Genomic DNA, 23,864 nt, shown 5'->3' on the forward strand with positions numbered 1-23,864 from the left:
AGCTAGGCCTCATGTAGTGTGCAGTTGCCTATAGCAACCAATCAGATTACACTTTGCATTCTCCCTAAGCAGGTCGGAAAATGAAAGCGTAGATCCGATTGGTTGCTATGGGCTAACTCCGCAGCTTCCATGCAGAAGGCAGTGTCACCTCACCTCGATACACAAGTGATGAGAGCTGCACATTGAGACGACATTATTATTAGATATGGGGCACGTAAGAATGACTTTTCGATAAGCACGGCTTTTCTCATTGGAAAGCACCGTGCGGTGCCTGACCGACAGGTGGAACCATGAGTCCTCGGCTCAGTTTCCGGGAGGAGCCGTGCAGTGACGGACCTGTCCCCCAGTGATACAAGGTGAGAGCGCTGTGTATGGATAAATAGTCAGGCTTCGTCTGCTGTAGACAATGGTGGCTCTTTCTCCTCTCTGTAGCGCTGTCTGAGCTCGTTATACGGCGGGAGGGACATAAGCTCGGTTATTCGTGTGTCAAAACCCATCTACCCCCCATAGATAACCTGTTCACTGCTTGTGTCGTGACAGTGTGTCAGGATGGAGCTAAGCCTAAGATTGCACTTTACATTGCGATATGTCACTGCCCGGAGATAATCTCGAAGGTGTTTTTTTTCCTTCAAACGCTTTTGTGCTTTACCCGGCCATTTGCTGGGGGCGCAGAGCTCCAACAATCCCTTTAACTTCTTCAGAATGCTGTCATTCTTCATTTTTGCGCTTACCCCCCCCCCCCTTGTTTTCAAGAGCCATAACTTTTTATTTTTCCAGGGGTTGTTTTTTTTTTTGTTTGTTTTTTTTTTTTTTTGCTTGACCCCATTAATAATCTGAACGTGCTTGGATAAGGTGTTACTTGTCAAGCTTCACATCGCTTGCACTGCACGCTGTCAGGGTTCTCTGGTGCCAGGAGCTGCAGGCCCTTGACTGCAAATATGCGATTTGCATACATGCTGTCACGTACCGACTAGATGTACATGCACTCGCTCATTGCAGGTACATTGAGTGGGGCCAGAATGTGGTCTGAAGTATGTAAATCACATACCTGAGATCATATGGCCGCCTGCTCCTAGCGCAAGCATGAGAGGATTGTGCACTGCGAGGATTCACAAGTCTGCAATCACATAGAGTGACTGCAGACTTGCACCCCAAGGCCGGATAAGCCCCTTAACTTGCTGTGCCTGCCTGTTGCCAAGTGTAACCTGTCTGTAGTAGCAGACAGATTACAGAAAGTGGGTCCCAATCTTTGCATTTCTGTTCTTGCTTTTCTGTCCATCAAGCTTTATATAAACCGATCAGGAAGGTGGCTTTGAGGTCACCTTGTCAATCAATTGGATAATGATAGACACACACACATTACATGCTTGGAGGTCAGGTAAAGGAAATTACAGCACATATAGTGCTGGCTGAATACTGATAAAAAAATATACCCACTGAAAAAGAATGTGCAGAGCATGTGATTTGGGATAATCCCTGGACATATTGGACTGGAATGTACACCAAAAGCAACTTTATTTTAATCTGAAAGTGGACAACAAGACCATGCTTTTCTAATGGTGTGATAGGTTCATATGTGTTTTCAATATAGAAGTAAGTTACTGCTGACACATCTGACAGCAACTTATCACCTGTAAGAGCAAAATAAATGTTCATGTTAAAATACATCAGCCTGAATAAAATGTGGCAAATCCCTAAGATTCCGCAAAAAAACACAAATGTCCTGTATTTTGACATATTATATATCGAGTTTTTTTTTTGTGTCGAAGATTTTTTGGTTGCATGTGGTCATGGTGCCATCAGATGGCATCGCAATCCTCGGACTGGACGTCGGGTTCTCCTGTCCTGAGCGTGACAGCTGAGTGCTCTAAACAGCAGCTCTGGAGCACAGACTGCTGCATTGTCCAATTTATTATTATCTGACAAGTATTCCAAAATAAAGTAACATTTTCCTTTTTCATTTTTTTACAGCGCAAAGGATTCGCCCTGCTTCAATTGTTCATCATGGTTCATAGGTGAAATGACTTTGCTTCCAAGACTGGACATTGTGCTCTCATATTCTGCTCCTCCTTTCTATTTTATTTTCCGTTCCACTGTAAGACACAGAGGGCAATGGCTGGAGGATGTCGCCTTCTATTATCAACACTAAGACTTCATTACCTCCGTACACTCTCCTGCTCCTTTCATACTCCTGGACCCAGCCAGACCCAGCCTTGTACTCCGGTGTTTTATCACGCTGCAGTCTATAGTCACAGAACAGCTCTGGTTGACCAACATGGATGTCACAGCTACCAAGATTTATATTTAAGGAGCTTCACCCTATCTAAAGAAATAACTCGTCTTCTGGGTATCCCCAGAAATGACCTCCCTCCAGAAAGAGTGTCCTTTATTTGCCCCAATGACTCCTCCTATGTGGTGTGTCAATGGGCAGCGTGGATGAGTGGTGCCATTGCAGTCCCTTTATTTAAGAATCACCCCCCTTTAGAGCTGGAGTACATATTGAAGGATTCCCAGAGTGCGCTGGTGGTTGCAGAGACAAACTACACAGATGTAATTGCGCCTTTAGCAGAGAAGTTGGGGATCGCAAACCTTACTGTACCTAATTTCCACCAGCATAGCATTACAGAACAAACAGTACATTTAGAGGATGATCCTTTTGACCTGGATTGGAAAGAAAGGGGAGCTATGATTATTTATACGAGCGGAACCACTGGAAGACCAAAAGGTGTCCTCAGCACCCACCAAAACCTAAGTGCTATGGTAAGAAATCAATGTGGAAACTGGAAGTAGACATCCTCTGAATAGGGTTGCAGCAAGAAAGATGGCTGCTTGTGTAATAGAACCATACCTATCCACAAGATAGATGATCTGTGAGGGTCTCGCTAATATTAGAATGGGGATCCCAGATCCCGTCTAAATATAGAGTGGTCTTGTATTTGCACTACCGCTCCAATCATTGTCTATGGGACTGGCAGAGTGTGGTAGTGACCATGCTCTATTTACATAGGTCATCAATATCATACTGGTGGGAATCCGATACCCAGCACCTTCACCGATCAGCTGCTTACTGGTTCACGACTGTTGTAGAGCCAGGACAGCTTAGCTTGAGTACTGCAGCCCAGATGACAGAGGTATGAAGCTGAGATTCAGTACGCCAGAACAGCTACTACTCGGTGTACGCCCCTTGGCTGTGGTGTCCTGGCTCTATACACAGCTACTTCCTCCTACCGTGCACCTGTAAATAGCTTCAGATAGATCATTAATATCGTATTCATGGGGGTCCGACACCCAGCACCTCCACTGCTCTGATATTGGTGATCTATCCTGAGGATAGGTAATTATTAATAACACTGTCCTGGAACCCTGCGATGGAACCCATGGCCATCATAGGTGATAATTGTTCCTGATTTGACGAAGCATTGTCCCCGACAAATCCTTACATATAAGATATGCAATCATAACATAAAAATGTTGCCTCTCTTATCACCTGATTCCCAAACATGCTGTGAAAAAATACGTTTTGTCTGCTTGACAACTACATAAGTTTCAAAACGTGTCATGTGGGCAGGAGTTGTCACCCAACTTTTTTGAGGTTTCTGAAAAGAGATTGTGCTAAGCACCAAGACATATGTATAGTGGTTTGTAAAAGTATTCACCCCCTTGGCTTTTTACCTATTTTGTTGCATTACAGTCTGTGTTTAAATATTTTTGTAATGTGATTTGTGTGTGATGCATCAGCACTAAATAGTCTCAAGTTGGTGAAGTGAAGTGAGAAAAATGTAGGCATAAATTACAATTATGGGATCAAATAGCTTAAAATTGGCATGTGCATATGTATTTAGCCCTTTTGCTATGAAGCCTCTAAATATTTCTGGCACAAGCAATTCCATTCATAGGTCCCATGCTTAGTGACAGGACATCCCCCTGTGTGTGATCTAAGTGTCACATGTCTGTCAGTATACACACTTTACCTTTCCTGATTGGCCACAGAGACTGCAACACCATTAACAAGAGGCACCACTAACCAAACAATAGCATGAAGACTAGGATTAGGAGATCTCCATACAACACCATGAAGACCAAGAAGATCTCCAAACAACACTATGAAGTCCAAGGAGATCTCCAAACAACACCATGAAGACGAAAGAGATCTCCAAACACCACCATGAAGACCAAGGAGATCTCCAAACACCATGAAGACCAAGGAGATTTACAAACAACACCATGAAGACCAAGGAGATCTCCAAACGACACTATGACGACCAATGAGATCTCCAAACAACACCATATAGACCAAGGAGATCTCCAAACAACACCATGAAGATAAAGGAGATCTCCAAACAACACTCATGGTGTTGTTTGGAGATCTCCTTTATCTTCAAAAGATAAAAGAGATCTCCAAACAGCACCATGAAGACCAAGGAGATCTCCAAACAAGTCAGGGACACAGTTGTTGAGAAGTACAAGTCAGAATTGGGTTATAAAAAATAAAAATAATATCCCAGTCTCTGATGATCCCCGGAGCACCATGAAATCCATTATAATCAAATGGAGAGAACATGGTACCACAACAAACCTGCCATGAGAGGGCCGCCCACCAAAACTCTCAGCCCGGGGAAGGAGAGCGTTAATCAAGAGAGGCAGCACAGAGACCAAAGGTAACCCTGAATGAGCTGCAGAGTTCCCAAACAGAGACTGGAGTATCTGTCCATACGAACACAATAAGCCGTATACTCTATAGACGTGGCCTTTATGACAGTGTGGGCAGAAAAAAAGCCTTTACTTACCCACAAAAATTGTAAGACTTATTTTCAGTTTTCCAAAAGACGTGGGAGACTACCCAAATGAATGGAGGAAGGTGATGGGGTCAGATGAGACCAAAATTGTACTTTTTGGTCACCGAGTTAAGCGCTATGTCTGGCGCCAAACCAACACAGCTCATCACCCCAAGAACACCATCCCCGTAGTGAAACGTGGTGGCAGCATCATGATGTGGGGATGTTTTTCAGCAGCAAGGAAAATGGACAAGGAAAATGGTCCGAGTCGAGGGGAAGATGGATGGTGCATAATACAGGGATGTTCTTGAGCAAAACCTGTTTCTGTCTGTCAGTGATTTGAAACTGGGACATAGATTCACCTCCCAACAAGACAATGACCCAAAGCATACCGCTAAGGCAACACTGGAGTGGTTTATGGGGAAAAGTGTAAATTTGTTGGAGTGGCCGAGTCACAGCCCAGACCTTAATCCAATTGACAATCTGTGGTCAGACTTGAAGATTGCTGCTCACCAGAGGAAACATCTAACCTGAAGGACCTGGAGCAGTTTCTCCTAGAAGAATGGGTAGAAATCCCATTGACAAGATGTGGAAAATTCATAGAGACTTACCTGAAGCAACTTGCACCAGTTATTGCCGCAAGAGGAGGCTCTACAAAGTACTGACTTTAGGGGGATGAATAGTAATGCACAGTTTTCAGTTATTTTGTCCTATTTGTTGATTGCTTCACAATAAAAAGGAAACCAAATGTTCACAGTCGGAGGCATGCTCTTTACATGAACTGATGCATACCCTAAAATACCCAGTGAAATTCCAGGTTGTGAGGTATCAAAACATGAAAAATGTCAAGGGGGTGAATACTCTGATCCACTTAAGACCCTCATTCATAGTTTTCTGCTGTTTCCTTCCTTGCAGGTATCCGCTCTGGTCAGTGAATGGTCGTGGACTAAATCTGACTGTATTTTGCACATTCTGCCTCTCCATCACGTCCATGGAGTGGTCAACAAATTGCTATGTCCACTGTGGGTGGGGGCGACCTGCGTCATGCTCCCTGAATTCTCTCCAAAAAAGGTAAGGAGAAGTGATTAGTGTATTTAAAGGGACTGTGAGCAGCACAACAAAGCCCCTCTAGTTGCCGGGGGCGTTGCTCTCCTGTGTGATTGACAGCTGGGCTGGCGACATTGCTGTGCCACTACAAGGAGAGGACGCTTTACTTCCTCAGTGGCACTGAAACTGACCGGATCCAGTGCTCTATAGCAAAGAACATGTCAGCATTCCACTCATTGCATAGGAGACAGGCCAACGCTGATGGACTGCAGAGGTGGCTGATCAACTAGGCAATGAGCTGAAAACAATATAATAAAAAATAACCTCCATTCTTGAGAACAGAGAGGATTTATAATAACAAGTAAATTACAAAGTTGCTTGTTTTTGCAAGTCCTAGGCAATTTTAGCAATGATTACAACCCTTTAAATACACGGATATGTCCATGTTCAGTGCAGTAATTAAATACAACACTTATCACCTCATATTAAGAAAGCAATAGCTTTAAACGATCGTAGGAGTATGCGTACATCATTCAAACCCCAAAACTATAGACTATGGCAGGGAAAGGGGAAAGGCAGTTCCTGGACCCAAAGTGCTGGCAGAATGCTGAAGAGATAGAATGAGTGGAATGGCAAATTACAGAGCAGGAGAATCACAATAGTTCCTGTACATAGTAGAATGATATGTGCATCAAAAATGGGTGCAACATGTTGGGGAAGGCGGGAGTGAGAGCAGGGGTTGATTTCTACGGACAAATATGCTGTGAATGATACTGCAGGAAAAGGCAAATGTTATTGACGGCAGTGCAAGAGGTGAGTACACAAGTTTTTTCTTTGTACACTTAGGACATTTGTTAAAATTGCTTTTTCAGTAAAATATTGCTAAAAATGTCTCTTGCGCGTACAGCCTGATGGGACCGAGTCTTACAATATACAATCTTCCCTGTAATATAGGACACGACCTGTTCTGCCAATTAAAAGCTTCCGACTTCCATCGATCTGAGCCGACCATTAGCCAAGGACCCGGCCGCGTGCTCAGCGTAGATTTTTCCAGTCTCCTCGTCCGGCTGCGCTGAATTAAGAGGTTCCTCTGCGGTCTTGATGTCTCTCTCAGCTGCAGTAAAGCGCGTTAATACTCGCAGCGTTTTGCAGAGAATTGTTCTGGAGCAGCGGTGTGAGGAGGAGGAGGGGAGCGGAGACCACGATCAGCTCCTGGGAATCTAAAGCCTGGAGTTTTCTACAAGAACACGGAGGGCGTCCGTGTACTGAGGCGTGGAGAGATTCACCTTTAATCAGTCCTGAGATGAGTTCTGCGCACAGCATCGGGCAGGAATGGGTCGGCATGTCAGCCTCCATTAGCAATCACATAGGATAATGGCATGGGATGGGGGGATGGGAGTAGTAAGGAGAACTAGACATATCTTGTTGGCCTCTACGTATACATCATACCCTATAGGTAAGCCCTGCTTAGTTGTAGCACTGCGCAGGTATCTCCATTATCACTATCATCACATCCATTCTTCTTTCCAGGAGTTGTCCTCGCTCTCACTAGCAGCACAGTAACTTATGCTTATGGCAATTTAGGCACTTTATGAATCAGTTCTGCCTTTCATCCTCCATAGAAGACAATGTGAAACTTCCCAAACCATTAATATTTAGAAAAGAGGCGAATATGCTTCTATTCTTCCCACCTGTGATTTTATTACTCACAGTCAGTAGACATATCAATCTAATATTATATATATTTATCACACATGTCTAATACCAATAAAACCAGTCTAATTAATCTAGGAACTGGCCCAATTCTCATGCTCTATAACTTGCCATCCAGTCCTTTTCAATGAGCTATTCCTCTTTGTCATCCTTCTGCCAGCACTATAGGTGCAAGAACTTCCTTTCCTTAATTTTCTTGCATGTGTTCCTGCTACTACTGTTCAGTGGCTTGTCTGATTTGAACTGAACGGAAAACTCTCCGATCTATTATGGCTGGATTCAGTTTGGCAGACCAGAAAGCAAGAACAAAGACCGAGACCCGCCCCTGCTCCATGTTGGCAGGCGAAGACCCATCCGTGCTTCATGAAGGGGGGGGGAAGCAAAGACGCATCCATGCTTCATGAAGAGGGGGGAGGGCAAACACCCGTCCCTGCTTCATGTAGAGTGCGTGCGAAGACCCGTTCCTGCTTCATGAAAGGGGGGGCAAAGACTCGTCCCTGCTTCATGTAGTGGGGGGGGGGCGTATACCTGTCCCTGCTTCATGTAGAGGGGTGGTGCGTATATCCACCACTGATTTTAGTAGAGAGGAGGGTAAAGACTCACCCCTGCTTTGTGTAGAAAGGAGGGTAAAGACCCGCCCCTGCTTTGACTAGAAGGGGTGAAGACCCACCCCTGCTTTGTATAGAGAGGAGGGTAAAGACTCACCCCTGCTTTGAGTAGAGGGGTAAAGACCCGTCACTGCTTTGTGTAGAGAAGGGGGTAAAGACTTGTCCCAGCAGTGTAATATATGTATGTATTCAACCTGTGCATGACACGTCAAGTTTCTCATTGACTTTGCTGTCAGCAGGATTTGCTTTAGGTTTTGCCAGCAAATCTGCAAGGAAAAAACGCAGAATCTGGAACGTATGCACACAGCCTAATAGTATGTTAGGGAAACACTAGTCATGCAATTCCCTAATACATTAGTATATAGATGAGCCGACATACCATCAGTGATCACGCGTATCCTGTGTCATCCTCTCTGCTGTATCCCCAGCACATGATTCTAGGTTTTGCAGAGTCATTGTCCATTAGATATTTTCAGATGCTGTTTGCACATCACTGGTTGATAGTTTGGGATAATTTACCACCCGCCCTCGCCAATAATGTATCTGAGCTGCTCTTCTGTGAACCCTCCATTAACCTCGGCCAGGACATACAGTTGTGTTAAAAAGTTTGCCCCGTCCTGATTTCCTATTCTTTTGCATGTTTGTCACACTTAAATGTTTCAGATCAACAAACAAATGTAAATATCAGACAAAGATAACACCGGTAATCACAAATTGCAGTTGTTAAATGAAGGTCTTTATTATTAAGGGGAAAAAGAAATCCAAACCTACAGTGTCCTGTGTGAAAAAGTGATTGCATCCTAAACCTAATATCTGGATTTCTTTTTCCCTTAATAATGTAAACCTTCATTTAAAAACTGCATTTTGTGATTACTTTTGTTATCTTTTTCTAATATTTACGTTTGTTTGTTGATCTGATACATTTAAGTGTGACAAACATGCAAAAGAATAAGAAATCAGGACGGGGGCAAACACCTTTTCACACAACTGTACATGATAAGTTTCCAGGGGCTGGAAAATACTGGAGTCAAAGGATCAAGGAAATGTCAGGGCCATGGAATATTTCTAAAATGTGTCACCTGCTATAGATACTGTATTGTCTGAGAATATTCTGAAAAACATATCTCACCTTTCCAATGCCCTGCCATTTCAGTGCTGCTGCTCCAGTTGTCCCAACAGGTCCTGCAGATGCTGTCTATCATTCACATGACCGCTGCAGCCAGTCACATGCCGTACATGCCAGCATCGTCACTAAGGCCAGTAATGGCTGTTGCGATCATATGAGCTAGGTACCTGATGAAGTAGCAGAATTACTAGCCACTATGGCCCTAATAACACACCATAAGTGGACTTTATGTTCTTTTAACCCCTCCATGATTAGTGCCGGGGCATGGAGCATTCTCAGGAACTGATCCTGCTCCGCACAGGGTGGGTATCGGCTTATATTGTTTATGCAGCCACCATCTGCCCCTAACAGCAGAGATAAAGGCAATCGGTCTCTGCAAGCGGCATTTCAGTGGTACAATCCTGGTGCCCATTGCAGGGTTACCAATAAGGTACCACGGCAGCCGGTGACCTCTTTTTATAGAAACTTGTACTATATACTATAATAAAGATACTAAAAAAATTAAACAGGCATATTTGGTATCACCGAGTCCGTAAAAGTCCGACCTATGAAAATATAAAATATTTTGGGAAAGAAAAAAAAGTCAAATATGTTGCTTTCTTTTCTGTAGGTATGGGAGCACTTTCTGAGCACCGATTCACCCTCTATTAACGTCTTCATGGCCGTACCCACCATCTACAGTAAACTGATCGATTACTATGACAGCCACCTCACTAAGCCGGGCGTTAAGGACTTCGTGAAGGCAATGTGCCTGCAGAATATCAGGTATTGTTACAATGCTGATGACATGGAGAATCCATAGTATACTGTATGCCTGGATTTCTGTGAACATTAATTGACAACCCAAAAATGCCCTTGTTTTAGTGGGAAGTTAAAAAGCGACACCTCTACCTATACGTTATATACAATCACTTTCCATCCTGAGGATATGCAGCTTTCGCAAAACTAAAGCCCCCAACCTGCGAAGTTGTAGTTTTGCAGAAGTTGTAGAACCACAGGTTGAAATTTTGTGATTAGAGCACTTTTTTAGGTTTACTACTGGACACCCCGCTTCTTAAATGATGAAGTGCCCCTGATAAAATGACTGATTTTTCTATTTTTCAGGTTAATGGTGTCTGGGTCGTCGGCTCTTCCGGTGCCGATTCTGGAGCGCTGGAGAGAAATCACTGGCCACACTCTTCTAGAGAGATATGGCATGACCGAAATCGGCATGGCGCTGACAAACCCACTCAATGGACCACGAGTACCAGGTAACCCATCAGGATCTAATATATGAAGACTGCAATACATATAGAAAGGTTTAGCCTGTTTCTATCTGGTCTCATCTAGGGACCCCCTGGTCCAGCCCTTACATCATTCATTATTCCGGGTCCTGCTTCACTTAGCTCCACAAACTTTTATAGTGAGCCTCCACCTTTCATTATCTTGCTGATTAATTATCACATATATGTCTATAACTTCTACCAGCAGCAGTATCCCTTTGTAGGTACTTTTCCACCAATTATTTTTTGTGATCCAGTGTGCCAGATATAAGCCATATGCAAATCAGGAAGTATGTGCACGGGGGGTGTGTCAATGAACATGGGATGCTGATTCCGCCCTCATTACTTCTCTCTGGACAGCTCTGGCCTCCATGCCATCATCACAATGGCCGCAGTTACCCACCCGTAAGATCCAACTAGGAAAGGTGGTAACGGCACCTGCGCCGGATTTCCGCTGTAACATGGATAACTTAGTACAGGCCGGAGCTGTCAGTCAGGGAGAGGAGGGTGGAGACGGGTGGCGTGGCGCGCACATAACATTACCCATGATGGTGACGTTCAGGTGAGCATTCGCCAGGCCCCATAGATGTTCTACAAATGCACCGACATTGTTCTTGATTCTTGACCCATCCCATCCCTAACCTGTAGGGGGCGTCAGTCTCTGTAAAAGAAGGATACCGAAGCTCCCCCTTTTTTAAGCGGGTTGCAGAAAGGGTTAATTCCTGAGGGTTTTTTTTTCCTCTTCTTTCTCTCTCTCTTTTCTTCACGGCACAAGGCTATGAATTATTCATGGCTAACTCACGCCTCGCCGGGTCTAATCAGCGCTTTAATTGGAGGTTTAGATCACAGTTGGCTAATGGCTGCTCCAGCGGGGACCCGGCGCATTGTGACAGGCGGATCGCAGTGTGTCTTATCACCGGCCTGTCTCAATCCTCCCAGGGCCCCACCGTACACAGCAGCATGTGGACCCCCTGAGCCTTAGCACATGCAGCATCCTCAATTACACAGCCCTGCTCTCGGAAGAAGCCTCCGTATAGAGGATGGGGGTGCGGGAGGGGATGTGTGTGCATCAGGGGGCGCACGGCTGTCGGGTTTACTGAGAGTACACGAACTAACGCGCTTCCACATCTTCCTTCTGGGCGGTCCATGTGCATTGTATTAATACGTCCTTATAATCAATCTCAGCATCTTATAATAGTATATTTAACTAGCTATTGAACCCGTTCTATGCCCGGGTGGCGAGCATTTATATTGGTATATGGTCTCCATCCTGGTATGTGTTGCTTCCATCCTGCGCCCTAATCTTAATCTTGTCATGTGCTGCTACCATCTTGCACCCCCATCCTGTCATGTGCTGCTCCCATCCTGCGCCCCCATCCTGACATGTGCTGCTCCCATCCTGCGCCCCCGTACTGTCATGTGCTGCTCCCATCCATATGCCCCATACGCTGCTCCATAAAGGTTGATGGCCCCCATAAGATGCTCCATAGTATATGCCTCATATGCTGCTCCACTGTGGTTGATGGCCCCCATAAGATGCTCCATATTATATGCCTCATATGCTGCTGCATTATGGTTGATGGCCCCCATAAGATGCTCCATAGTATATGCCCCGTATACTGCTCCATAAATGTTGATGGCCCCCATAAATGCTCCATAGTATATGCCTCATATGCTGCTCCATTATGGTTGATGGCCCCCATAAGATGCTCCATAGTATATGCCCCGTATGCTGCTGCGATATATATAAAAAAAATTAACATACTCACCTATCGTTGCTGGGGGGCCTGAGCAGGCGGGGACACAGGCGCGCTGTGGGGGGTCAGGTGCCGGAGTCGCCGCTAGCTCAGGCCCCCGACACTTGCTATATTCACCTGTCCCGTTCCAGCGCTGCACGCCGCTCCATCTTCCAGGTCCTCTGGCTTGCGGACTGCTGCTCCCGGAATCGGCGCATGCGCAGTCCGCGCTTTCCGGCGCCATTTTGTTAAAGACACACTGCAGTATCCAAGAAAATGGCGCCGGAAAGCGCTGACTGCCCAGGCGCCGATTCCGGGAGCAGAGGGACATTCATGGCCCGGAATCAGGGGGCCTAAGTAAGAAATAGCTGTGGCATGAAGTGCCACAGCATCATGAGGGCGGGATCGTGTGCACACGCCTCCTGTTTCCGGCTCCTAAATACCCCCCTGCTCCCGGAATCCGCGCCTGCGCAGTCCGCGCTTTCCGGTGCCATTTTCTTGAAGACACACTGCAGTAACCAAGAAAATGGCGGCGGAAAGCGCGGACTGCGCAGGTGCCGATTCCGGGAGCAGGGGGACATTCATGGGCCGGAATCAGGTGGCGTAAGTAAGAAATTGCTGTGGCATGAACTGCCACAATGTCATGAGGGCGGGATCATGTCCACCGTGTCCCCACGTGCGGGTTACGGTTCATAAATGTCCCCCTGCTCCTGGCAGTCGGCGCTTTCCGGCGCCATTTTTTTTTCTGACACTGGCTATAATGTAACGCTAGCAGCGTGGCGCCTGCGCAGTCTATAAAGGCTTCGGACAGAGTGATGCTCCCAGCGTTATATTATAGATTCTTTGTATTAGGACACGTTCATATGGAGTTTTTGTTTGTTTTCTTTTTTTTTACACAGACTTCAGTGATCAAAATTAGTTTTAAACTGCCCTCATTTTTTTCTTATATAGAGGCGGATTTCACCGCAGTAAGTTTTATAACTACCTATTGGGAGAGATGTCGATTTCTGCACAAATTTTAATGAAGAATGGGGCCAATGTGCAAATGGACCTAGCTGCAGTTCTACTGCAAAAATCATCCTTCTGGTTTCTGCAGACTAGACTTGCCCTTGAGCGAAAATCTTCTATGCAGGAATGTTGGTATCATTAAAGACAATGGAAATGTGTTCGTATTTAAGAAAAAAAAAATGGATCCAGTGTAGTTGTTATTTGACCCTGACCGTATTTATGAAGATGGCATCATCCATGCAAAATCAGGTCTCAGTAGCAAAGTTAGATTAGGTGCAAATACCTGTGCTTAATTGGTACACCCCAAAAAAGAAATAACACTTTCCAAATTTGGATGATGTATTTTCACATACCCCTATTTTTTTCTTTTTTTTTTTTTGCCAGGATCAGTCGGAAACCCACTACCAGGAGTGGACGTCCGTATAGCCACGGAGATCCCGCAGGAAGAAGGAAGCTCCTATACTGTCCTCGCTCAAGGAAACGCCGCTGGCACAGAGGTAATGGCACGTCGTGGGCAGTGCCAGCGATTTTTCAAATCCGTCCAGTCCTATCTGTCATCCTGTAATAACCTGATCGTTTCCTGGGAATCTGTGGATTATCGAACGGATTAGGAAAGCAATGAGTTCAGCTGAGGTTACCACCAAATAATATCTCATTTATTTATTTGTTGTTAATGTTTTTCTTTTTACATTCCGGATTTCCAGTGAGGCGTGTAAAATAATAATAAAAAAAAAGGAAGAAAAATCAGTGGGAAATGATAACGCTTCTTGGTTTTGTTTATTCCTTCAACAGATGGCTTTAGATGAAATAACACCAAGCAGAAATCTATTGTGAGATCAACATCGATGCTGAAAGCAAATATGTACAAAGATTAATTATTTTACCAGGACTCTTAGTTGTAGACAAGCTAAAAAATAATAGAAACCCACTTTTTTTTTTAACTTTTGCTGGCATTAAACGGGTTTATTGCACCAATTCAAATAAACAGGCGTATCGGATACAAGTTTTTCGTTATTGTCTTCTCGCCTTTTCTCGACAAATCCCTCCCTCCTTTCACCCTCACCCTCTTATTTCTGCCAACTGGCGCCAGCCCCGTGCCAAGACTCCCAACTGGCAGATGCCGCGCACAGCAGATGTTTTCCTAAAGATGTGGGAGCGTTACCAAAACTGTAGAAATCGCGCAAGGTCAACACCAGCTGCACAAAAGGCGTATTTTTTTTGAGGGATTGGTGGGGATTGCGGCGGGGGAGGCGTACCTCTCTTGTGTGGCATTGGTTAATTTCAGGTGTTTCTTTCAAGGTCTCCCCAGGTTTCGAGGACAGGGACGGAGAGCTGCAGGTACGAGGCCCAGCTGTGTTCAGAGAATACTGGAACAAACCACAGGAGACCAGAGAGGCTTTCACTCCAGATGGCTGGTTCAGAACAGGTAGGAGAAATGCTCGGCGGTATAAGACAGGGGTCATCGGAGAAAACTTATCAATAGGGAGCACACACACACACGTACATATAATATGTATGTGTGTAGAGCTGTCAAGCCTTACAATGTGGAATTGTATTTGTGGTATATTTGTAGCAACCATATTAATTGTATTTCTCTGATGACCCCTGTGCGTGTGTGCGTTGTGTGTGTGTATGTGTATATATATATATATATATATATATATATATATATATATATATATATATATATATATACACACACACATACTGCAGTTCCACATGGTAGGGATTGACAGTTCTGACTATATACATTGTGGCCCCAATTCATCACAGCATTTTTGCCATAATTTATTCGACTCCCAGCTATGTCAAAATGGGCCTACCCCAGAAAACACCCTCCCGCCAGTGGGGGTCTGAGCGCTGGGAACTTTGATCCCTATTAGAAAGGACCCACAGTGTGTATGTCACTGATGGGGGTCCCAGCGTTTGGACATCCACTGATCAGCAAGAGGACACCCCCTTTAAACAAAGTTTATTTGTAACTGAGACGGGCCCTGTCTGTGTGCGGCGACTTGAAGTTGCAAAGCTTATGAAAATCCTGTTTGCTTTGATGAGATTTGCGGTAACAGCGCAGGACAGATTGCTCGACTGTTTAATGTCATTCCATTTTCCTCCAGTATTCAATACCTGCGCTTGCTGTCGTTCAATAGGAACCTTCATCGTTTAACTGCAGAGGATCCAATTCCGTCCGGCTTCTCATCAGAGTTGCATATTGACACACGACCAGATACACATGGGAAGAAGGAATCAATGTCACCATTACACACTGAATGGGAAACCACTGGGCAAATCTGACAGGGAGAAGGACTTGGGGATCCTAGTTAATGATAAACTTACCTGGAGCAGCCAGTGCCAGGCAGCAGCTGCCAAGGCAAACAGGATCATGGGGTGCATTAAAAGAGGTCTGGATACACATGATGAGAGCATTATACTGCCTCTGTACAAATCCCTAGTTAGACCGCACATGGAGTACTGTGTCCAGTTTTGGGCACCGGTGCTCAGGAAGGATATAATGGAACTAGAGAGAGTACAAAGGAGGGCAACAAAATTAATAAAGGGGATGGGAGAACTACAATACCCAGATAGATTAGCGAAATTAGGATTATTTAGTCTAGAAAAAAGACGACTGAGGGGCGATCTAATAACCATGTATAAGTATATAAGGGGACAATACAAATATCTCGCTGAGGATCTGTTTATACCAAGGAAGGTGACGGGCACAAGGGGGCATTCTTTGCGTCTGGAGGAGAGAAGGTTTTTCCACCAACATAGAAGAGGATTCTTTACTGTTAGGGCAGTGAGAATCTGGAATTGCTTGCCTGAGGAGGTGGTGATGGTGAACTCAGTCGAGGGGTTCAAGAGAGGCCTGGATGTCTTCCTGGAGCAGAACAATATTGTATCATACAATTATTAGGTTCTGTAGAAGGACGTAGATCTGGGTATTTATTATGATGGAATATAGGCTGAACTGGATGGACAAATGTCTTTTTTCGGCCTTACTAACTATGTTACTATGTTAGATTTGCGTCCACTGGGAGTTAACAAAAGGGTGCTGTTCAATGACAGCAAGCAGGCCTCGTGATATGCTAAAGGAATGAACACAAAGTATATTTTCATAAGAACTTTATTTGCTGAATGCATAACATACCCCTTTTACCATAAGCAGAAAAAAAGCGGGTCCCTTCAGATGTTGCCATGTACTTTTTGGGTATATGCACAAAAGTGTCTCTTGATGGAATCTGCTTCCAATTAGGCACGGTCCAATCAAAAGGCTGCAGAAAAAAAAACTTTTTGAAAACTTTTTAAAAAGTTGTTTCCACTAGAAACATCATCCTTAGAGTACATTCACATAGTTGCTTTTTTCACGTGAATTTCGGTACCTCGCCTAACCTCTCCCATTGTTTTGGGTTGCTGATTTTCCTGTTGCGGATTCAGAAAAGACGCCTGCGAATCCGCAGCAGAATTTCCAGCTCGAGCCTCCCGATTTTTAAAAAAAAAATTTTTGGCTTGCAAGCGTTGCTAAATCCATCGTCGTTCATTACTGTTTTTTGCGTTCTCTCACTGCTCCTCTAATACGTCGTATCTTGCAGATTCCTGTACATCACTGGTCGGCCCGGGGGTCCCCAGAGCTCTCGCCCCCTTCGTGTCCCTCTATGAACAGATTCCAGCACTGTATCAATCTCGCTTAATAGAGTGAAAGGGTTATTGGCGGGTGGCAGATCTCCGGGAGCGGGTGTGAGATGGATGGCTTGTCTTCCCCCCGTCGGCCTCGCTGATGTACAATGAAATATTTATGATTTATTCCGGCTAATAAACTGAGATGAAGAGTGTGATGTATGCAAGCAGATGGAGGACTATTGATGCGGCTCCTTATGCGTGCGAGAGGGGAAGGGGGGAAATCTGGGGGATACCACACACGCACATGCGAGAGACCCTCCGTCAAACACAGCTCTGCTCCCCACTGAGAAGACACAGAGGCCGAGAACCCCCCTTGGTGTATTCCCAAATTTAAGAGGGGGGAAAAAATAGATAAATTTGTCTCTGGCCAATCAGTAAAAGGAAAAAAAGTGAAAACCAGCGATGTTCTTACACAGCGCATCAGTAAAGTACACCTGGGTATAGGTTAAATAATTAATCGTCGTGAGAAATGCTGCATCATTACGGTTGTCATAATTGATAGCAATCTTTCTTACCATTTTGGACCAGCGCCACGGCTTTTTTTTTTTATTTACTGATTTTTTTTTAAGTGCTTTTATATTAATGCAGGAGGATTTTTAACTTGTGAATGTTTCCATACATGAGAAATGTAGGAGTAAGACTGATCATCCGGCCTGCAAGAAAGCCGGACAGCGGCACATTATTCCATTAATGAAGAAATGTCATGTTTTTTCAATTAGAAGTTGGCGCCGATCCCTACAAGTTTGGTTTCGCTAACCCCTAGATCGTCGTCATTAGGGGAAGCCATATGTGGACACGTGCTCTGCCGGTGGCGTGGCAGCATTACTATTACATGATTGCCCATGTCATGCAAGAGCTACTCTTTTTTGTGGCTCTCCAATATGGTCTGATTTCAGAAAAATCCTGTAATCAACTGCAGGTTGCGTTTAGGAAAAAAAAATGCTTTACTCCCTCTCCCTGGGTCCAGTGTTGAGTCTCCGACGCTGCCCCGGGTTTCTGTTTGTCTGCAGCGCTGCAGCCTTTCAGCGTCTCTCCTTGACCCCAGTGATTGGCTGCAGCAGTAGCAAGTTGACATTAGCGTTGCAGGCAGTAACAGAAACCCGGAATAGTATTGGCGAGTGGCGACTCTGCACTAGACCTGGGGAGGATGAGTAAACCACTGATCTTATTTTATTGATCTGCACCTAAAGATAGGGGTTTCCTGAAATCAAAAAGGGTGGGAGTTTAATAGAGGAGGGTCCTGAAAAATGGCTTCAGAAGGGCATTTTACAAGGTCTCGTTTAACCAGGCAATCTCTGTAATACTCACAGTGGTGCAGAACAAGTCTCAGCAATGCAAACTGAGACTTTTAGGGTCTTTCTTATCCTTACGAGGCTGATGGGGACATGCGGCTTGGAAGGATAATGATTAGGCCAACGGGCTCTTCTTTTGGAAAGGGCTTGACGTGGACTGATGGGTTTTTTAAGAGGTTTTTGGAGAAGAATACAAAAGTTTCTGCTCCAAAAACTTAGTATTAAGATTCTGTGTGCACATGTCCGATGAGAATTTTTGGAAATTGGTATTTTGAGGACTAAAGAAAAATTGTCCATCAAGTATCATAAATTTCGGATACCTGTGGTCCCATCCCATCTCCCCTGTTCCAGTTAATGTCCAACCAGCATTGAGCACAGAGGTGGCAGCACGTGCGTCGGGTTCCCTTTATTCATTGCTTATAGGACTTCCAAATACTGTCAGCTACATACCCATCTCTTATAGCCATGAATGTAGAGAGGATGCGCCATCTTGGCATCCATCCGCCCCATCATCTCCTCTTGGTAGCCCCAACATCCCCACATGTGAGCAGTGAGTGTTAGGTCTGAGGTCAATTTTTTCGTATACAGGACATGTTTTACTTGAAAACCCTTTTTTTTCCTCCCAGATCCATCCCGGCGGCAGTATCAGCAGTCCCCAGTTACGTGGACCACTCTGGGAAATAGATGATATGAAAGTCTCTTAATTCATTCTGAGCCCCCTCCCTCCTTGCGGACCACCCTGGGGAGCGCTGCTGTGTTTACTACCTTGGAGACATGACGCTCGAGGCTGGGGATAGATTATCTCGATGCCTCTTACCGGCTGGGATGGATGGCTCTGCACATTACAGGGGCGGACTGGGAGCAATTTGTGTAAACTGGAAAGCTGGAGACTATATGGGATATCAATAGTGAGACGGCCCTGACCCGGCTATAAATAGAGTGACCGGGGAAAAGCCGGTGTGTGGGGAACCCATGAGGAAGAGCAAGTGCTTAAAGGACTATTCCTTTTGCTACGAATGAGTTAAAGGGATCTATCAGTTTCAGAAAACCTCTGTCCCCATGCTGCTTTGTTTAAAATAGAAAAAGTACTTTACGCTCCCTCCCCAGGTCCATTGCTGAGTGCCTAGGCTCTTATTGCTTGCATTGCTAACGTTACGCCTACGGCGCTGCTGCTGATCAATGAGCTCGAGTTGACGGCCTGATCCGCTGAGCTCACTGATTGGCTTCAACGCTGTTGATGTTCAACACTGGACCTGGGGACGGTGAGTAAAAAAAGGTCACCAACAGTGCCATCTGTGAACAGGTGAGTATGCGCTAGACCACCCATTACTGATCATGCAACGTCGGTAACCACAGATAGGATAGTTATTGGCCCATGGAATGTAAATATGGGTTTTAATTCGTAGCATGAGATTTTTGCCAGTGCAAACTTACGTGGTGCTGGGAGTTTGGTTGGTCCTTTATTGGCCGCTTTATATCTTGTCTGTGTACATGTACGTGTGTGTATATATACAGTTTGTGTATAATATATATATATATATATACTTGTATGTGTGTCTTCTCAGGTGACACCGCAGCCTACAAGGACAATTCGTACTGGATTCTGGGCAGAACCTCTGTGGACATCATAAAGAGCGGCGGATATAAAATCAGCGCCTTAGAAGTGGAGCGCCACCTCTTGGCTCATCCTAGCATTGCAGGTGTGTAAATGAAAGGGAACCTATATTCGATACATGCTGCCCAAACCATAGACAGCATGAATGCACGCTTCCAGCCCAGTATGTCCTAAGAGCCGGCTTGAGACTATAGGAAGAGGCGAGACTGACCCGGAGCAGTCCACCCGCCCCAATCTAGTTGATCGACAATTCCTTTACCAATGTACTCACATAAGAGAGATGTGTTAATCACCTGGAGTGGTGCCAGCAGGAAGCGGCGCCAGACTAGTCTCGTCTCTGGCATTGCAAAGAAAAACATACCTTGCTGCAATCTTGTAGCCAGGCTCTGATTCTGCCATCCATGGTTTGGGCAGCATGAATCGATTGACAGGTTCGATTTAAAGGGTTTTCTCAAGATTTTAAGGATAGAGGATAATGTAGGGGTTCTGAACTCTGGGACCCCATCATTCTGGAACGTCTTATTGGAGTGGAGGTTGAGCATGTGCACCTTGGCTCCATTTTTTCTTCTATGGGACTTCAGACATAGATGAGTACAATGGGATGGGTCAGTGTCATAGCTGGTGTCCCTCAGCGATCGTTAAGATATCTTCTATGAAACCTTATAGTGAAACTTTGTTGTTCTGCTCCAAGATGTGGCTGTGATCGGCGCCCCAGATGCAACATGGGGGCAGCGAGTATCGGCCATTGTGAAAGTACGCGAGGGGCATCTACTGTCCTTAAAGGAATTTAAGGAGTGGGGCAGGTGAGTAGACAATGGAGATGTGGGAAAGGTGAGAGACGTAATGGTTGTTTGGCATTAACATAATACCCTCATCCACTACAGGGATGTCCGTTTTGTGGGTGCACCTATGAGTTTTTAGCAAGGTTCGATATTACTAGCAGTTCTTTTTGCTCTGTCACAGCCATTTTCCTTTTTTTTATGCAATATATCTGAAGTGCCTCTACGACCTTGCATATTTGTGGACCATTGCACAGATCCGGGGTCTGGTCAGTAACTAGATCCAGCCTTGTCAAAAGCTGAATTAAAAAAGGAAAGTATTGGAAAAGGTGGAAATGCCGTCTCCAAGATCATCTCCCAACCTCTGTAAGCTGCTGTAAAGCTTTATACATTCTGATTCCACCTCTATTAAAGATCCATTGCCTGGCCAATCGAAATATGCTGTAGGAACTTGGCTAACTGTGTGTAACATTAGGCACTATTATGATTTTGCTGAGACTTGTAGTCCTTCAGGAAGCGAATATGTATTAAGTATTAGCACAGCAGTAGCTTTCTTTATTTTCTTGACGCATTTTGCATGCAGACCTGGCACATACGTGATACAAGTATCTAAGCCCTGTTCCCTTTTCTTATTTAGGGCAGTCATGGCCCCGTACTGCATTCCTGCTGAGCTCATCCGGGTGGAAGAAATTCCCCGAAACCAGATGGGAAAAATCAATAAAAAACAACTGCTGGCTCTCTTCTATCCACAGTGAGAAGGGAGGGGGGAGCCAAATATACCTTACCTGCCTGATCACACACCAAGACGAGTCTGCACACAGCCCGCAATTGGGAGTGTACCGGCTATGTACTCCAGGTAAGATACAGATGTAGCAGAGCTGAGATGTTAAGCCGTTCGATAATATAAAAGGGTTATCTGCATTCCTGTGGAAATACTGCAGATATTGTTAATATTGTTTATTCGGCTTTGCTTCATCGGTATCACCCTGACCAGAGAGTTGTATTTCTACAATTGCACATGAAACAAAGCCTGGAATCACATTTGTAGAAATCCACGGACATGCCTCAGACTCATTCCCATGCAGACGTATGGCACAGATTTTCAGTCGCCTATATTTTGGCAGCCAATCTGCCATGTGTGAACAGAGTTTTTAATTGATCCATGTGACAATGTGGATCTCGGCTGTAATCAATGCGTGTATATGATCTCTCAGAGGATCACACTGATTGTAAAGGCAATAAAATCTTAATAAAATAAAATCCTTTCCCGCAAGATACTTACCGATCCAATATCGCTCCATCTCTCGCCAGTGGTGTGGTTACTCACGTGGATGACAGGGCCCGTGATTTTTATTAGATACTACATTACAGTTGCATTGTAGTATATAGAACAAGCAATAAAGACCCCTAAAGGGACTGAAAATGTAGGTAACAAAATAAAATACTAGTTTTTGAAAATATAAAAATGTAAAATATTTTTTCCTTTAAAACAAAGGAAGAAAAACAAAGATATTTAGTATCGCCATATCCGTGAAAGTCCGGTCTATCAAAAACATAGAATTAATTAGCTCGTAAGGTAAATGCAGAAAAAGAAAATTTATCGCCACGCTTCCCCGAAAAATAATGCAATAAAAAGGGATCAAAACATCGTATGTACCCCAAATTTCTATCATTAAACAATGAGTTCATCAAGCAGAATATAAGCCCTAAGTTTATTTAATTTAAACTTTGAAAAATAGCAACTTAATCAACCTTCCCCTAAAAAAAAAAAAAAAAAGATTAAGTGTGTATGTACTGTGTATATATATATATATACTAGATTGTGGCCCGATTCTAACGCATCGGGTATTCTAGAATATGCATGTCCCCGTAGTATATGGACAATGATGATTCCAGAATTCGCGGCAGACTGTGCCCGTCGCTGATTGGTCGAGGCAACCTTTATGACATCATCGTCGCCATGGCAACCATTATGACATCTACGTCGATACTGTGCCCGTCGCTGAATCAGAAACGTGGGATTTCTACGTCCTTTATGACATCATCGTCGCTGTGCCCGTTGCTGATTGGTCGAGGCCTGGCGGCCTCGACCAATCAGACGCGGGATGTCTACGTCCTTTATGACATCATAGTCACTGGCAGCCTCGACCAATCAGAGACGCGGGATTTCCAGGACAGACAGACAGACGGAAAAACCCTTAGGCAATTATATAGATATATATATATATATATATATATATATATATATATATATATATATATATATATATATATATATATATATATATATATATATATCATTTTTTATAAACCTCTGAAATTATAGATAGATAATATAGATTCTTTGTTGGGGGGGGTGGGGTTTGTATCGCCATCTTCCACGGTTTGCAAAAATAAATAAAGTGGACAAAATATATATATATAGTGCTCATAAAGTTCAGTGGAGAACTGTAACTGTCGTTTCAGGAGAACTTGCATCAGCATGTCTTTGTTGGCCTCTAGCTCCTCCCTAGAATGTCTGTGTGTTCCGCTAGCTCGTCCCTAGAATGTCTTTGTGTTCCACTAGCTCCTCCCTAGAATGTCTGTGTGTTCCACTAGCTCCTCCCTCGAATGTCTGTGTGTTCCACTAGCTCCTCCCTAGAATGTCTGTGTGTTCCACTAGCTCCTCCCTAGAATGTCTGTGTTCCACTAGCTCCTCCCTAGAATTTCTGTGTGTTCCACTAGCTCCTCCCTAGAATGTCTGTGTGTTCCATTAGCTCCTCCCTAGAATGTCTGTGTGTTCCACTAGCTCCTCCCTAGAATGTCTGTGTGTTCCACTAGCTCCTCCCTGGAATGTCTGTGTGTTCCACTAGCTCCTCCCTAGAACATCTGTGTGTTCCACTAGCTCCTCCCTAGAATGTCTGTGTTCCACTAGCTCCTCCCTAGAATGTCTGTGTGTTCCACTAGCTCCTCTCTAGAATGCCTGTGTGTTCCACTAGCTCCTCCCTAGAACTTCTGTGTGTTCCACTAGCTCCTCCTTAGAACATCTGTGTTTTCCACTAGCTTCTCCCTAGAATGTCTGTGTGTTCCACTAGCTCCTCCCTAGAATGTCTGTATGTTCCACTATCTCCTCCCTAGAATGTATGTGTGTTCCACTAGCTCCTCCCTAGAATGTCTGTATGTCCCATTAGCTCCTCCCTACAATGTCTGTCTTTCGCTAGCTCCTCCCTAGAATGTCTGTGTGTT

General features: G+C 44.6%; 1 protein-coding gene across 1 annotated transcript; it reads left to right on the forward strand.

Moving 5' to 3' along the window:
* The first annotated feature begins 131 nt into the window (after positions 1–131).
* ACSF3 (acyl-CoA synthetase family member 3) lies at positions 132–21,899 on the forward strand. The gene is made up of 10 exons (XM_069738944.1): positions 132–356; positions 1,972–2,760; positions 5,691–5,846; positions 9,880–10,034; positions 10,374–10,519; positions 13,660–13,772; positions 14,575–14,701; positions 19,811–19,945; positions 20,552–20,663; positions 21,277–21,899. Exons 2-10 carry the CDS (start codon positions 2,113–2,115, stop codon positions 21,392–21,394), a joined length of 1,710 nt encoding a protein of 569 aa, XP_069595045.1. The 5' UTR covers positions 132–356; positions 1,972–2,112; the 3' UTR covers positions 21,395–21,899.
* Positions 21,900–23,864: the final 1,965 nt, after the last annotated feature.

This window comes from Ranitomeya imitator, chromosome 9 (genome assembly GCF_032444005.1).
Source record: "Ranitomeya imitator isolate aRanImi1 chromosome 9, aRanImi1.pri, whole genome shotgun sequence".
Classification (NCBI taxonomy): domain Eukaryota; kingdom Metazoa; phylum Chordata; class Amphibia; order Anura; family Dendrobatidae; genus Ranitomeya; species Ranitomeya imitator.

What these genes read in the sequence shown, in the direction of transcription:
- ACSF3 (XM_069738944.1), top strand. Translation starts at nt 2,113, where the DNA reads ATGGCTGGAGGATGTCGCCTTCTATTATCAACACTAAGACTTCATTAC. An exon ending in ATGTGCCTGCAGAATATCAG is followed by an intron (nt 10,035 to 10,373) that starts GTATTGTTACAA and finishes TCTATTTTTCAG; the next exon opens with GTTAATGGTGTCTGGGTCGT. An exon ending in GAAACGCCGCTGGCACAGAG is followed by an intron (nt 13,773 to 14,574) that starts GTAATGGCACGT and finishes GTTTCTTTCAAG; the next exon opens with GTCTCCCCAGGTTTCGAGGA.